The 16,024-nt window shown below is 30.9% G+C and overlaps 1 protein-coding gene across 1 annotated transcript in view; it reads right to left on the bottom strand.

Moving 5' to 3' along the window:
- The window catches only part of LOC119829627 (homeobox protein aristaless-like), a 51,782-nt gene extending 37,802 nt beyond the window's left edge, over positions 1–13,980 (bottom strand). The window contains exon 1 of the mRNA XM_038352243.1: positions 13,461–13,980. Within this exon, the coding sequence (XP_038208171.1) occupies positions 13,461–13,650 (190 nt within the window). The 5' untranslated portion in view covers positions 13,651–13,980. The remainder of the gene's footprint in view (positions 1–13,460) is intronic.
- Between the last annotated feature and the right edge of the window lie 2,044 nt (positions 13,981–16,024).

The raw sequence follows: 16,024 nt of genomic DNA, 5'->3' as shown, positions 1-16,024 counted from the left end.
GGTAAACAGTTATTTATTTCGATAAATTTTGTGACATTCTATCTCGACTGCATAGTACTACTACTCCCTGTGTAACAAATTCATTTCATGTATGATATAATTTTGCTTGGCATGTCACGTATATTGTATCAAAAACTATTACTGCTTAGTCAGTACATTAAAATGTTAATGAAGTAGGTATTGGTTGGTAAATTGAACACATTTATCTATCTACAGTTGACAGCATTTACATTTTCCTATACCTAAGTATATGTTTGGTGTGTACCTACCAACTTATAATAAACCTACTTTAATAATGTGATTAACAATTTTGACAGCTTAACATCATATTTCAGCTAGGTTGTAATGAATAAATTGATAGGTTGTTTACTGCATTGTAGATAGTTTTGATACATTTAAATATTACAAAATGCATTATTCATTTTTGGTTATTGAAACTAAGCAGTCTAAAGAAAAAAATCTAGTTCTATCTATCTATCTAATCTACAGTTCTAGTTCTAATCACACAGACTCCGCTGGCTCGGCCATGTAGAAAGAATGGGTGAAGATCGGTGCAGTGAAACGAGCGTACCTGGGACAGCCAACTGGTCGTCGACCGGTCGGACGTCCTAGATACAGACGGAAAGACGAAGTAAGGAAAGACCATACAGATTCCATCCTCCATACAGACTGAAAACTGGCAAGAGGTGGCGCAGCATAGGATCAAATGGAGGCTCTTATTGTCGGAGGCCAAGACTCACTTTGGGTCACTGCGCCACTATAGTAAGTAAGTAAGTTACAGTTCTAACATAACAAAAATTCCGATATTTCGTGAATACATTTATCCTTATAAAATATGTCCATTACAATGTAATGACAGTATCCCGAAAATTTGTTAAGACTGCGGGAAGTTGCGGGCAACAACTATTATATATTTTAAAACTGCTATGCTATAATTATAGGTAGGTTTTGTTTTAATTATTCAAAATGTTTTTTTATTTATGAGAGTGAGGATTGCATTTCGAGATGTTTTATTATGAGAACTTTAATCAACTTAAACTATGTATAACTACATAATATTATGTAGTAAAGATATAGATATAGTAACGGGACACGTGGTGTGTTAACTCCACTAAACGCATAGTTTTTTATTCGATGTTGAAAATGAAAAATCTATTTATAATTGTAATTGGAAGCGGATAAATCCATATAATGGCACTATTAAGAAAGGTTCTTCAACTTTTATAGACAGACAGCAAAGAAAACACACAAGCCGTTATAAATACAAAAAAAGTAATTAGAAAACCTCAATCAATTATTTTCATTACAATTTAATTTATCATGTTTGGACTGTTCTACTTTTTTTTGCCACCAGTACCGACAACTAATTTCAAAATAATTGACTTTTTTATTTAAAAACTCGCTACTCTAGACACGAAATTGTTCCAATTGCATGTAATTGCGGTGATGTGTCAAAAAAGGGGTAAATTAGGTAGTGTGACGCGTTTATGATGAATTTGTAAATTGAATTTTATTATGGGGTATCGCATCGCCGGCGAGAAAGGATTGTTAGGTGCTTATTATTTAAATTATGCCTCACATCTGGTCCCTCGTGTATATTGAAACGGATTTTATCAATTAGTTATTTTTTGAGAAATATGTTGTGTATGTATTGTTCGATAAGCTTGCAAAGTGAGAATCTTATCTAAAAGAGAAACGAAAGGTCTCGATACGTGGGGATTGTCGTGTGCAACCTTTAAATAGTTAAAAAATAAATATTTTCCCTACGACTTTTATTTAATGTTCAAACTAAAATGTGTAATAATCTCTTCTGTGGATAAAGAGTAAAAAAATATAGATGAAAAAAACAGGTGTTATGGACACAAACAACGGAAATGCTTGGGGTGAATAGAATCTATTTTTAGCTGCTTTCTATTTAAAGTAGTAATTCGCTGTATGTGTCCAATTAAAAAGACGAGTGTAAACTTTAAATTATTTCCCAGGGAAACAAAACAAAGGCATTTATAAAGTATGCAATTGAAGTAACTCGAAAATTACGAAACGTCAATATAATAATCACCCCTATTTACCTACATGTGGCCTCTAATTGCACCTTCATTAGTTCGCACAGTCGACACTAATTTTGTAAAATATTCCTAGAAACGTAACAGCAATCAGCAGATAGCGATCGAGTCAAAGTGACAATAATAAGATGTCGGTTGCCTACAAACGTGTGCCAAATCGTATTTTAATTAGCTAGATAAGACACGTCATTAGCTAGCAAATTACCTGCATAGCTGTTTGTTTTATTTCATTTTTCCTTATCTTTTAATGTTATATCTTGTCTGTAAAATTACCGGAACTGGAGGCGCGGTGCGAGTGCAAGCTAATGGCATTTCATTTTTATGATGAACGAGGAACGAATTGTGCAGATCTTAATGATTCAGTAGGAAATTAATTTTTAACTGATGCACATTTGCAACTAATGTGCAATGGTCTAATTAGTTTACTTACGTAGAGATTATATCGTTTGCGTAATGGCAATGCATTTTTCAAGCGGTATTAAAAAGGCTGATTCATATGAGATCGAAGCACGATTGTACCATTTTAGTTCTCGATTATTTGTATTTACGGACCAATAAGGTCATCTTTATACGTTTAGATATCTACTTGAAATTCTTTAGCGTCGTAAATACAAGATAACATTTAAATGACGTTTAAAAGAGCTCAAACTTAAGGTGCGAAGGGTATGAGGAGACCAATAGGTCATAATTAATAATATGAATAATTCATAGTTATGGCTTAAATTATGACACCTGCATCAAAGAATACTAAGTACGCTTGCTCGCCGACTGTCTGACTTCATTATCACAATATGTCGATCCGTTATCTGATGGTTATTGTATACATATACGTGTTTGTTACAGGCGTGCGTAAAGTTAATTATATTTTTTGTTGTAGGCCATTGTTTATATTTAGCTAGGGGTTTATCTGATGTTTTGATTACATCTTAAGCAACTCAGCAACTGCCCAAAAGTAAATTGAAACATTTTAATACATTAAGTTAAAATTTATACAACGTAATTATGTTAAAATTCGTACTATTGTTATTTTAGATATAAAGTTATTCGTTTTGGCTCATTTATGATACTTGAATAATACACATTTTTAAATTATGTATATGTATATAGTTAACACGAAAAAGAAAGACATATTTTAATTCAGATATTATTTCATATTAATTCTGTTTTATACTTTTATTTAAGACTATTTATTTATTATTTAGAAGTTCTATGAATTTAGTTATTATTTGCTACCAATTAAAATTTTGTGTATCAATACTATATAATAAATAATAAATCGCTGTTAAGCAGCTGAAGGCCGCCTGCTTATTCAATATATTAAATGTTTTGTTCGTTTTTATGTGCTTATAAATTGTGATATAAATTGTTAATAAATAAACATGTAGGCCGATGTTGCTCGGACTGGTGAATGACGTCATAGGAAAAGGCTAGGCTTACGTAGGATACGTCATCATTATCTCTGTTTAGATAAAGCAAAAATGTGTGGTATTCCGAAAGCCTAACTCGTAAGCCGTAGCATTCCAGTTCCGTGTTTTCGATAAAGAATGAAGTACAGGAGTCGTTCTGGATACTATCCGAGTGACATTATTTTTACGATGGGACACTAAATGTGTCCGATATCAGAGATCGGTAGTCGTGCTCGAAACCCTTATTTGTCGTGTGTAGCCTTTCACGAGCTCCATGAATGTTGCCATGTGACATGAAACGTTGATGACACATTTATTATGCTTTGACAATAATATCTCTGATAAAATATGAAATAATCGATTTTTCAGTATAGAGAATATTTTAACAGTAGGTATGCAGACCATTCTTGAAGATGTTATTATTTAACTCAAAATCATCCCAACGTCAAATAAGCTCCCCATTGCTACATTTAATTTACATTTTATACTACATATTTACAATTTGTTTTATCTTAAAACATGAGATAACATCAGAACAATGGGACGAGTGAAAAATAAATTAGAAGACGGGTTCAAATAACAAAAATATTTGTAAATTGCTTATAAACGCATAGAAATATATTTAAGTTTTTTCTCTATTAAAATACGGAACCAAAAACGATCAACATGTGATTGACTTTTATTTCTTCTTGTTCACGTCTGTGGGGCCGCGCGTGCGCCCTAATGGTCCACTGTGATAACTCTCACTTTTCCATTTTTTATAACCACGTCACCCCTAACAAACCACACATATCGCAACAATAATGAACTCTATCGCTGAAGGAATACATGTCGCATTCCGTCGCGTAAATATTTATGTAAATTCCAAATGCGTAAGTCATTTGTAAAGTTATCTGCACTTTATTTAGAGACGAGATTTGTGTACATCAAAGTTTATATTCTGGTCACATTCTTCGAATGCTTCGAATTGTTGGCCATTAATTACCTATGGAGTAATTGCAGATGATTTAACTTCAAACTTAGCGTTTCTGTTGCTCTTTATTTAATCTTGCTACGAACTATTAGCCATGATAAGGCTTGTGTTAATTGCATAGCTTACTTTATATACATAAGTGAAATATTTTCTAATGCCTGGGATATTTGCACATGTTTACATGAGAAAATGTTATTCAACTGTATAAAACGTTTAAAAAATGTTTGAAATGTAACAATATATTATGTATAAATATGGTTATTCAGCTAAATAAGATTATTCGAAATTATTGTAACAATGTTAATTATACATTTTTATCTTGCGAATTAATTACAGCTAAACAATTTAGCGAACCATACATTGCTATGGACACGTTCTCACAGTACTATATTATGAGTTATTTTCTATACATTATGTCCTTTGCTGTACTATACAGCATAATAGTGTTACATTATCTGTGGTACAGCGTAGTCTGATTTTAGCTTTAAGCTTTTATGCTATCACAAGCTGTTCGCCCCGGTTTCACCATGATGTCAGTATAAGTACAGCTTTCTACTGGTAAAAGAACTTTTGAAATAGTGTGTCCCAGGGAAACAGGGATTCATTTTTTATTTGTAGATATATGCAAGTTTGGAACTCTTAAGCAATCATATTCATCCTCATCATATGTTTCATCATAAGATGAGAACATCGTCATATATTAAATTTCCAGATGAGGTTAAGTTTTTTGTACATGCTGAGCAAAACGGAAAAAAGATTAATATTCTCTGGTGAAACACATTATACGCTAACATAGTTTCTACCCACCAGTGAGTTTGTCAAAAATAGAAAATTGAGAATAGATGGTTTCAGGTGAAAGACATCATAAGCAAATATATTTTTTGCCCACGGGCGGTTTTATAGGAATACGATGTGTCTGTGAAGTAAAAAACATCGATCCTGATCTACAATGGTAATAAAGTGCACGTTTAGCTATTGATTATGATTTATTCATTACCCGACAATGTGAACTAAATGAAAAGTATGCATTATCTGGCGGAATTAGCATATCCCATGTCTCTTTGTTACATCTTAACAAACACTCTATCTTTAGAAGTTTCTTTTTTCAATAAACTTTTAAAATTTTCCCGTGATTTACATTGTTTTATTATGGCTAACTTTTCTATCCCGGTTCGTGTTTAAAGGAAATGTCCAATTGAGATGTTTCACCACGGTAAAAATAGCCTCTCTAGCTTCCTACATATCATTAAAAAGCTACGTGGTGACATGAAAGAAGGACTAACAAGTAAACATCCTTGCGCATTTATATTTGTACGGGTGAATTTGATAATCACAACCACATTTTTATAGATAATTAACTTATTGTTCTAGTTTTAATATTACTGACTTTCACATTATTACCCTTTTTACTTGTCTCTTTATAATAAAAAATAATTAATTATTTATGTTTAAAATGTAAGAAACTACCTAGTTAGTATTTACGATACTCGAAAGGGAATAGCATTTCAATAGCAATAATTGTTATGTTTGTGTTTAATTTCCATTAAATTACAACTACTGGCCTTTAGCAAATAAACTGACATATTAATGGGACTATTGACGTAGACATTAAAAAACTACATTACCTAACGTTGGTTAATATTTCAATGCACCTCATTTTCATAAGATATTGTACGGAAAGTGAATAAGATATCAATTGTCTGTGTAAAGTATTCATTTATTTGACGGTTGTAAATAAATTAACATAAATGTAAAAGTAAATATTTAATATATTTGCTTAGAAATAATATTAGTAGAAGGCTGAGAAGCGCATACTAGTGCTAAGTTTATTGCATATATGCAGACTGTTAAAAAAATGTAACAATAGCTTATTTTATTATTCTTTAAAATATAGGTAACTCACGAACCGACAGATTTTTTTAATGATTGTTTTATTTTTTTAAATAAAGCAATTAACCATTAACATTTTTAAGCCGGTATTCGGCTGGTTAGCACTAGTTATCCGGTATTTGGCCACATTTCAAGGCGCCGAAAAGGCCGGATATCGGATACTCACCGGATACCGGATGCTGGGGCGGTCTATATTAAAAAATAAGGACCTTTACCTAGTTTGTTCGATCAGTCTATTATACAGTTTCTCATACTCAAACACACCGCATAATACTTTAATACGCTTAATATTTAATGCATAATGTGAGAGAAATAGCTTTAAGTGTTGTTACACGCAAGCCGTTTGGTAAAAATAATGTGCTCGTTTTAATGCACCTGCGTACGACTGAGGGTAAAACTGTTTATTAATTAGTTTCGATGGCACGCGGAGTGAACATGAATATTACAATCAATGTTACGGCTTAATTGTAAAAGACGACTTCTCTTAAAAATACTAAACTTTTGGAAATAAACAATGTGGCAGAATTTCGTTCTTATCTTTTGTAAGTACGTATATATTTCCTCGGACGGAAGGTTGAAATTCATTGCGTTTTATTTCTAAAGTTCTAAGAGAAAGGAGAAATTTTTTTTGGAACATTGCGAATCCAATTAGACGAATGAAGCATTATTATTAGCAAAGAAAACACAAATTGGTACAAAAATAAGATTTTTCTATTTATTTCCCATGTAAGTACTATTAGTATTCTGTGTTTCTTCTTCATGTGAAACGTAGATAAATCCTATCCTACTAATATTTTAAACACGACAGTTTGTAATAACGTATGGGATATGGATGTTTGTAATCTTTTACGCAAAATGCTCTGTTGAGATTGTATGAAGATTGGTAGGGAGATACTCGTAGATTATAGTCTGAATTAACAGGTAGGCTACATCTTAGTTAAGTACATGCGAGTGAAGCCGCAGGTCCAGCTAGTGTAGTATATTGTCGAACCGAAATAATAATATCTAATTAGGTATCATGAATAATTATAAATTCAAATGGACTTTAATTGCTGAATGTGAATGTATGAATGGTTTAATACGGTACGGTAATATATACGTATACTAGCTGCGCCCCGCGGTTTCACCCGCGTAAGTCCGTATCCCGTAGGAATATCGGGATAAAAAATAGATGTTGGCCGATTCTCAGACCTACCCAATATGCTTACCAAATTTCAGAGGAATCGGTCAAGCCGTTTCGGAGGAGTTTGGCAACGAAAACTGTGACACGAGAATTTTATATATTAAGATTATCGTAAAATATGGCTAAAGAACATAATCTACCTGTAAATGAGTGTGAAATATGAATAAATTAAATACAAAAGTACGATTAATATGAAATGTCACACTCTACAATCTAGACCATAAAAATGACAAAATAAATATGTCTACACCACGGCTCCTCGAGATATACTTACTGATAAATTATTAAATTAAAAAAGGGTAATTCCATATTATTCGGTTTACCTGTAGCATGAATATAAAATTCTATAAATTGTAAACACCAAACGCAATCCTAGACGGTTGAATGGCGTTATTGATTATAGCCATTTCAGAAATAGGTGCTTACATATTATATAATTACGTATAATTAGCAAGTCATTGCATAATACATGTGATTAAAGTTTTATTTTAGCACTGATTTGAGAATGACTTGAAATAGCTTCAATCTAATCATCAAAATATCTACAAATATGTATATAATCTATTGTCATATTATTTTAATTATATTGACGGCCGATAACATTACAGAATATCGTTATATATGCGTGTTTTGATAATTTTCACAGGTGTTAATTTCCCGAGAAAGTAAGAATAAATTAAAGCAACAGGAACTTGAGTAATTTCACTATATATGAAGTATAAAGGCTAGTAATTAATAATAGAAGGTATTATAAACTCAATGTATATATTTTATGTATTAGTATCAGTAATTAATAGGTTTAATTTTCCGCGCGAAGGGACGATGCTTTGCAAGTCAATTTCTACAAAAAGCGAGCCTAGATCGAGCGATAGCTTTGCTGCGTAAGAGTTTTTATAAGACTATTAATGTCATAAAATAATCGAATAAATTAGTTTGTAACGTACGCTGTTTTTTAATATTTATAAGCAAAATTTGTATTCGTTTGCTACATTGTTGAACGTTTGAACCATAATAACATTTTATACGGCAGAGACCTGCACAATGTGACGAAGTATTATATAATTATATTTTTGTTTCGTAATAATTTATAGCACAAATATGACTTATTGGTTCTAATACCATATAGGCAACGGTATCTTTGTACATTTTCGGGACCTATACCTATTTAGAGGTACTTAGCGTAGAAGGTCATATTCTTAAATTTACATTAATTTTCAGTCAAGTGGCGAACGGGGCATAACATTTTATTGTTAAGTAATAAAAATTCAATTAGCTGATGTAATGCTTAAAAACATGTTGCCGTAAGCTGAGACACTGAAAGATTGCACAAAAAAACCTTTTGATTGCCGCTCGGTAAATAATTAGATATATACTGCTCATCGGATCTGTGTTTTGCGATCCGTTCCAAAATTAGAAATGAAATAATATAACTTGATCAATTAAGTGTATTAATATTTTAAAAATTTTGCTTTTCTGCATTGAATATAATGCGACTATGACATCTATGAATATCTATGAACTTTATTACAAGAAGCATAGTTTCGGTTTTTATAGATTATTATGTATCACGAAACGTTTTTTGCGGTTTAACTTATAACTGAGCTTTATTGCAATTTTGAATACAAGAAGCTTGGTTATTGAATACAATCATTGACTATGAACATTGATAATTTACATCCAACTCATTGCTGATAGTGTCGATATAATAGGTTTAATTTAATAGCAAATAAGGTGATAAGATAGTTAAATTAAGCATGTACATGCTAAATTCAAAAAAACGTTATAAATATCAGATAATTATTATTATGATAGCCCAAAATAGACTATAGATAATGTTGTAAAAACTATGACTTTACAAGACGCCAATTCGAACAGTAATTGCTTTTTAAATTAACCTTTGAATAAATTGCAATTTCTTAGGTGTCTAGAGTACACACAACAACCACGTTCAACTAAATATGTAGACGCGAGCTTAGCGAATTCTGAATAGAAACATGCATGCAAATTCACCGTATAAATGTAACGAACAACAAAGCAATTACGTGCTAACATTTCTCGAGTAAAAAACATTAATTATTCGCAAATAAGATACTATAGTGCATTATCATATAATTATATGATGATAGGGATGTGTTTGGTATGCGTTCGATTTTGTAATGAGCTTGTGACTCGGCTGATTATAATTAAAACATCACAATTAGATGTTTTAATTACACAATAGTCAAATTTGCAATTATTTCATATAATATGAAACAGTGAGCTGCAATAATGTTCTAAATTGCAAATCAATATCATAGTAAGCAATATACATCAGGTGGTAGCTTGGTACTACTAGTAGTAGTTATAGTAGTATATATATGTAGTTATAGTCTGCTACAGGCTATATGCCTATAAGGGAACGTTTTAAATTTTATATCCTAATATTTAAGATTAACATTGTGAGACAAAAAAAATATTCTTATGAGTGTATTTAATTTATCTATATATATATACATTGTATAGCATTTGCAAAAGTTACATTATTTTGTAATAAAATAAACATTTGGCCATGACCATGAAATGTGAGCTGGACGAATGTATTAAGTATTTAGTAGCTGTGTTTCAGGTCAGGTATAAACAGACTTTGTAAACAATATACACAACGATGGGACTAAGAATCGACAAAAATACTCTTGAACTCAAGCGATTTCTCTAACAATATCCAAATTAACATCGTATAAAACATGGCCAAATTCCCCAGCCTGTAACCTGTTCCCCTTATATTGTGTTAGCGTAATCGTTTGGTGTTCAATTTACCTCCGGAAGGCTCTTGTTAGGGTGTGACGTCACGACCTGGTACCGACAGCGCAGACGTTCGGTCTGCGTTTTTAATTATTGCTTTATACAGCAGTTGTTAAGGGACTTTCTACGCTACTTTGAGGTCAGATGTGGTGGTTTATATAGGCAATATATAACCCACCAAAATAATAAAGCATGCTTCGACAACACTGTTAATGTTAGATCACTTGTTTAACATATATACAGAAACTATTTTATAATACGATATTATTAAGGAAAAAAAATAAGAAAATATGATAGTAATGTATACAAAGTGAGTTTATGTTTTAATGGACTCACAAAGCAATAATTATTAGAACAGTTTTGAATTAGAAACAGGAATACAAATTAAAAACAAATTACAACGAAATATTCAGTCATTTCAATTTATTGCAATGAACGTTTTATTACTTGTGATATAAAATAATTAAATAGTAATCAAACTTTATATTACTTACATATGTAATAGGTATAACTTGCAATAATCTAAAACAATTATTTAAGCAACTATTAGCACAAACAATATATACTTAAATGCAATTGTATTTCGAAGTAATTATAGGGAGTATGACAATTTTATCGTTCAATTACAACCATAATATACCGATAACATTTACATCGTCCCATCAGGGACTGATCTATCATCGTTCACCCAAAACTTTTCTACTGATCGGGCTGAAATTTGACATATAAATAGATTTTAATAGATACAGCCTTGAAAGGGATAGAAAAAAGCATGATACTACGAACGTATATTTTGACCACGAAGCTGGGGGAAACAGCTAGAATATAAATGCAATAATATACATAATTGAAATTACATTTACAAAGTAAAATGGAAGTGTATAATTAATCGATGGCGTCAAGTACTTTAATATGATGAAATGTGTTGTAAGTTTTATAGCTCACTAATAACTGACGTAATATAAAACACAAGACGTAAATGTTAATTATTTTTACCGATTTCAAAAAAAGATGAGATGAGATTCGATGTAAACCGATTTTTATACTATTTTTTTTTATTAATCTGGTGCATCCCATGCGGTCCCATTTCAATTTGGTTTCGGTTTTTGGTAAAATAATTATGTTATTAAAGACGACGAAGATAGATGGAAAATACTTTCTTCTTAGGTTTTCATTATTAATGATATTCACTCAGAAATATCATTCCGTAGAATTTAATAAACACGATTACTCGTGTAACATGCCTACAGTAAGTAAGATATAAACTAGTTAAAGTAGGTACCTATAAAAGTAGGTAATAATATAAATAAAAATTACTTTTCCGTTACTGTATTATACATACAAATTATAAGGATAAAGAGTGGGGAAAAGCCATTATAATTCCTCAATGTCAAATAAAACTTACCTTTTAGTTCTCCGTGTCCATTTATATTTAACTTCATGTCATACTAACAAGAGATAAAATTACAATTAGGCAAACATAAGAATAAGGATTTATAAGGTCATTAGAATAACTTTTTATAAACGTGTTATGTATAAAAACAATTTACTAATAATTAAAACTATAACCGTGGTATAATAATATATTTATCCTTTAATTAACACGTAGGGAAAATACACTGCCATGATTTTTTGTGCTTGTTACCTTTCTTTCTTCGTCTATGAACAGATTCATAATGGTAGCATAAAGGTATATAGCCAATAGTTGTTTCTAGTAATTAAACACGAATCCAGATGAGGAGCATTGATGAAAAAACCACTTTACGAGGGCTTTAAAACTGTGATAATTTAATTAAGTTATTTAATTATTTACCCGATGTTCAATATATTTATAACATCTATTGAAACAGACGAAACTGTTTATTTTAGAAGGTGTATATAACATTTAAGTAATGAATGTCATTTTAAATTTAAAGCTACAGAGTATTTAAAAAATAAAATTAACGTTTATCTAATTCATTCATCTCGTTATATCATCGTAATGTTATGATAAATTTTAGTCGTAACTTTTAATTTGGTTATTCTCTTATACTTTATGTAGAATCTTTTGCAATTTTTCCAATAATAGCACCACATTTGGAATATGATCCATAGTAAAGAGGACAGATTCATGCAAATAAAAGTAAATAAAATGGACAAACCAAAGATTTCAATAAGGTTAAAACCTTATGTAATTTTTATTTATAAAAATTACATTTTTTTTCATATTAATAACAAGGTACTGAAATTTAGATAAATTTATTTCATCTATGTATATTGTGCGTTAGATAAAGAACATATGTTATAGTTAAAAATGTAGCAACACATTATCTTCAATATCTTGCTTATCATCTATGTAGTATCGGATAGGAAGGCGCGATTTTCATCTAGTAATTATCTGAAATTCGCGCCTTTATTATTATGAACTACTCTTTTCCCACATTTAGTAAATGAGAGAAAATGAAATAGTCAATTGTAATGAGTTACTTTTAAAAATTTGTGCTAGCCTCAAGGCACATTACTAACCATTTTTAAGTCTGCCCCTTATTCTTAAGAAAATAGGTAGGTAACACTGTCACTTGCACAAGCTGACAAAATATTTCTTTAAAAACTAATTTGGTTTCTCTACGGTAAATGGTAATAAACACGGTAAATTAGGTTTTTAAGAAAAAAACAAATACAAATATCGATAAAATGTTGACCATTGAAATAATATAAATTATTTATTATAATATGTAAAACCTGACATTAGGATATATTTCAACTGTCTCAATGTGGCAATAAAATAATTCTTTAATTAAAAGTTATCAACGTTTATGCATCTACAAATAATTTGCAAAACAAATCACGATTTGCATTACAGAGGATAAAAAACAAAAAAAAAACGAAATATGAACTCTACCTGTAACTCTAACTATTAGGAATAACAGTCTACATTTCATTCAATATGATATAAGTTCGTTTATTTGTAGGTGGTTTGGAATGAAGAAAGATCAAAGATTCCACATAAAACTATTACATTTATATTATACATACCTTTATTTTAGTATATAGCCATGGATGTAATTATTTTTTATTAATAATAATATGTAAATTAAGAATTGACTGCAATTAAAATACTATACGATTAGGATTATAATAAACAGAGAAACAGAGAAAAAAGAGGATTTGTTACAAAAACGTACCTTCACTTGCATTTGCGGTGCCGTCGGCAGGCCGATCATCTTCATCGCCAACAAGGTTCCTTATGCTAAATGAACTGGTCTTCTTCGTGGACACTTCAGAAGCCATCCCAACTTCCCCATTAATCTCACGGCACTCGGTCACTGTGACTGAATTTACCCCATCGTTTTCCCGCCGTGTCGTCAAGTCCATTTTGAATTTTTGCACTGCTATTCCAAATTCGAAATTCGCATTTCATCCTCTGCCACATTTTCACGCAACAGCCAGTTCGATATGGGAACTCATTTTTTAAATGTCACTCGTAAAAAAAATAAACAAAACGTATTTTACGCACTGATACTGTCATGCCAAAATTTTGTGAGCACTTTAAAAAATAGAGTAATGTTTATATCATCGCGTTGATAAGATAAAAGGAATTGTAAGGCACGTTTAAATTTCACGGTTGTTTAGCGTATTGCGATGGTATCAACGCGCGTTGAGTTTGCCGAGGTAAGCGCGACTGGTCCTCTTTCCTCCTCAGAAATTATGATCGTGTGTTCCTCCCTACGCCCTCTGAGGCGGAGCGACCGCCTACTACACGCGTCATAAATGAGTCTACACTGGCACTCGTCAAATGCTAGAGTGCAACTTTTTCACGCGGTTTGTTTAATAGTCGTAATTGTTCTTATCATTTAAGTGAAACTTATTTTTAACTAATAACATAATAACTAAACCATACATAGACAGGTTTTAGTTAGCATTGTGTTCGTACATTGACGGCGCGACCATATTTTTTCTTCTATTATTTATTTGTACACCATTTAACTTTTGGAATGAAATGTTTTTATTTGTATGTGTATTTATTTTATGTATAATAATTGTACTACTTTATAACAACCGCCCATATGTTATTTTTCATACACATTTATTTTTCAGATGGTAGTATTATTACAGATAAAAAATCTTTTGTTCAGGATTGAATTATGAATTTTAGACAACTTAATAACTGTTCTACTTCAATTGTTAGTGAATTCGAAATAGTTGTAGGTGGAAAGTAAGTAGCAGTCAGAACAATGAATAATGTGGAAGTAAAATTACCAATTAACGAAACTCGCATTTATAATGATTTCAGCGCATAAATTGAGTTCAATACATCAATATAGAATAACCTAGGGCTGTTTACCTTAACCTTAAATTTTGTGTTATTAACCTTAATTTTTTATTTTAACAGAATTTATGATTGAAATAAAAAAAAATACAATGTAAATTTCAATTTCTAAAAAGGAAAATTACGAAAAATACATTTATTTGAATAATTAACTCAAAGTTTGATTGATTTTGGGAATTATAATTGGATGAAGGATTGTTATAATATAATTTTAGTTACAATGAACTGAGCTATTGCCATCATTTCGAATATTCAAATGGAGATTGCTACAGATTTAAAGCCAATATTTTCGTATAAAAAATGGTTTAATGTACAACCCTATTAAGCACAGACTACAAAAGCGAATCAAAAAGCATAGAGTGGGCATAGACAGTAGAACATAGTAGCCAATTCATGTAATGTCGCTAGGACCATAAATTCTAGTTAAGCTTCAATTCCCACCGCTCACCCCGGGCAACGACTTAATTTATGATCTCATAACCGTTTGGCACAATGTTTATTTTGTATGAACAATTTCAAATGTCCTTGTTAAGATATTATGAGTTATTTTAAGTTTTCTTTGAAGTTTAAAGAAATATAAATTATAAACCACTATCTTCATCATGCGGTTTCGCCCGCGCAGTCGAGGGACATTTACATGTAAATTCATCTCCAGAATAAAAAATTATGTAAAATGGTGCCTGCGCCTCAGAATTTTGCGATGTAAGAGTTACTATTATTTAGGTATATAATCAATTGCTATGAAAGGTTGGTAATTTTTTTTTTCACATATTTTTAGTCTAAACACGGATTTAATTGTAACGATTTTACGCATTACGCAATAAAATAATTGACATCATAGAAATAAAGACCCGACTATAATAAATTCTAATTTACATTTCGTCTGGAATGGAAGTTCGTCAAATTAAATTAACATAGACTATTAGCAATCAATATTAATGTTTTTTGTAGTTGCCGCCATTAAAGCTCTCGGAATTATAATGTCTGTGTTATATAGGAACAGCGGGGTGCACATGGGCAAAAACTGTAGCATCTCGCTAAGGTTAGAAGCTGTCTTAATCTAGATATATCAAACCTTGGGCTTCCTGGCCGCAACTTAAACGAATATCTCATTAAATACTGCGTGAAATGTATTCCATTTTCATAGTACCATCACGTAACGTATTAAAATATATTCTAGAACATTCGCGAATTGCGCTGTCAAAGAAATCTATACAGTTGACATATGTCAAGGGGTTTGACGTGGGTATTGCTTCTGTTTTTCTTCGGTAGTTTAGTGATATTGATATACGCTTTCCTTTCTACATATGTATTTATAAAATGTAGTTAGATAATAGAAAATTTAATTTATTTTATACAGTTTGTATTTTCAGGCCATACTTAAATGTAAAATTACTAGACATCAATCCATGATAAATT

This window comes from Zerene cesonia, chromosome 1 (assembly GCF_012273895.1).
Source record: "Zerene cesonia ecotype Mississippi chromosome 1, Zerene_cesonia_1.1, whole genome shotgun sequence".
Lineage (NCBI taxonomy): Eukaryota > Metazoa > Arthropoda > Insecta > Lepidoptera > Pieridae > Zerene > Zerene cesonia.
The sequence above is the reverse complement of the archived record's forward strand: the minus strand, read 5'-3'. Positions and strand labels throughout refer to the sequence as shown.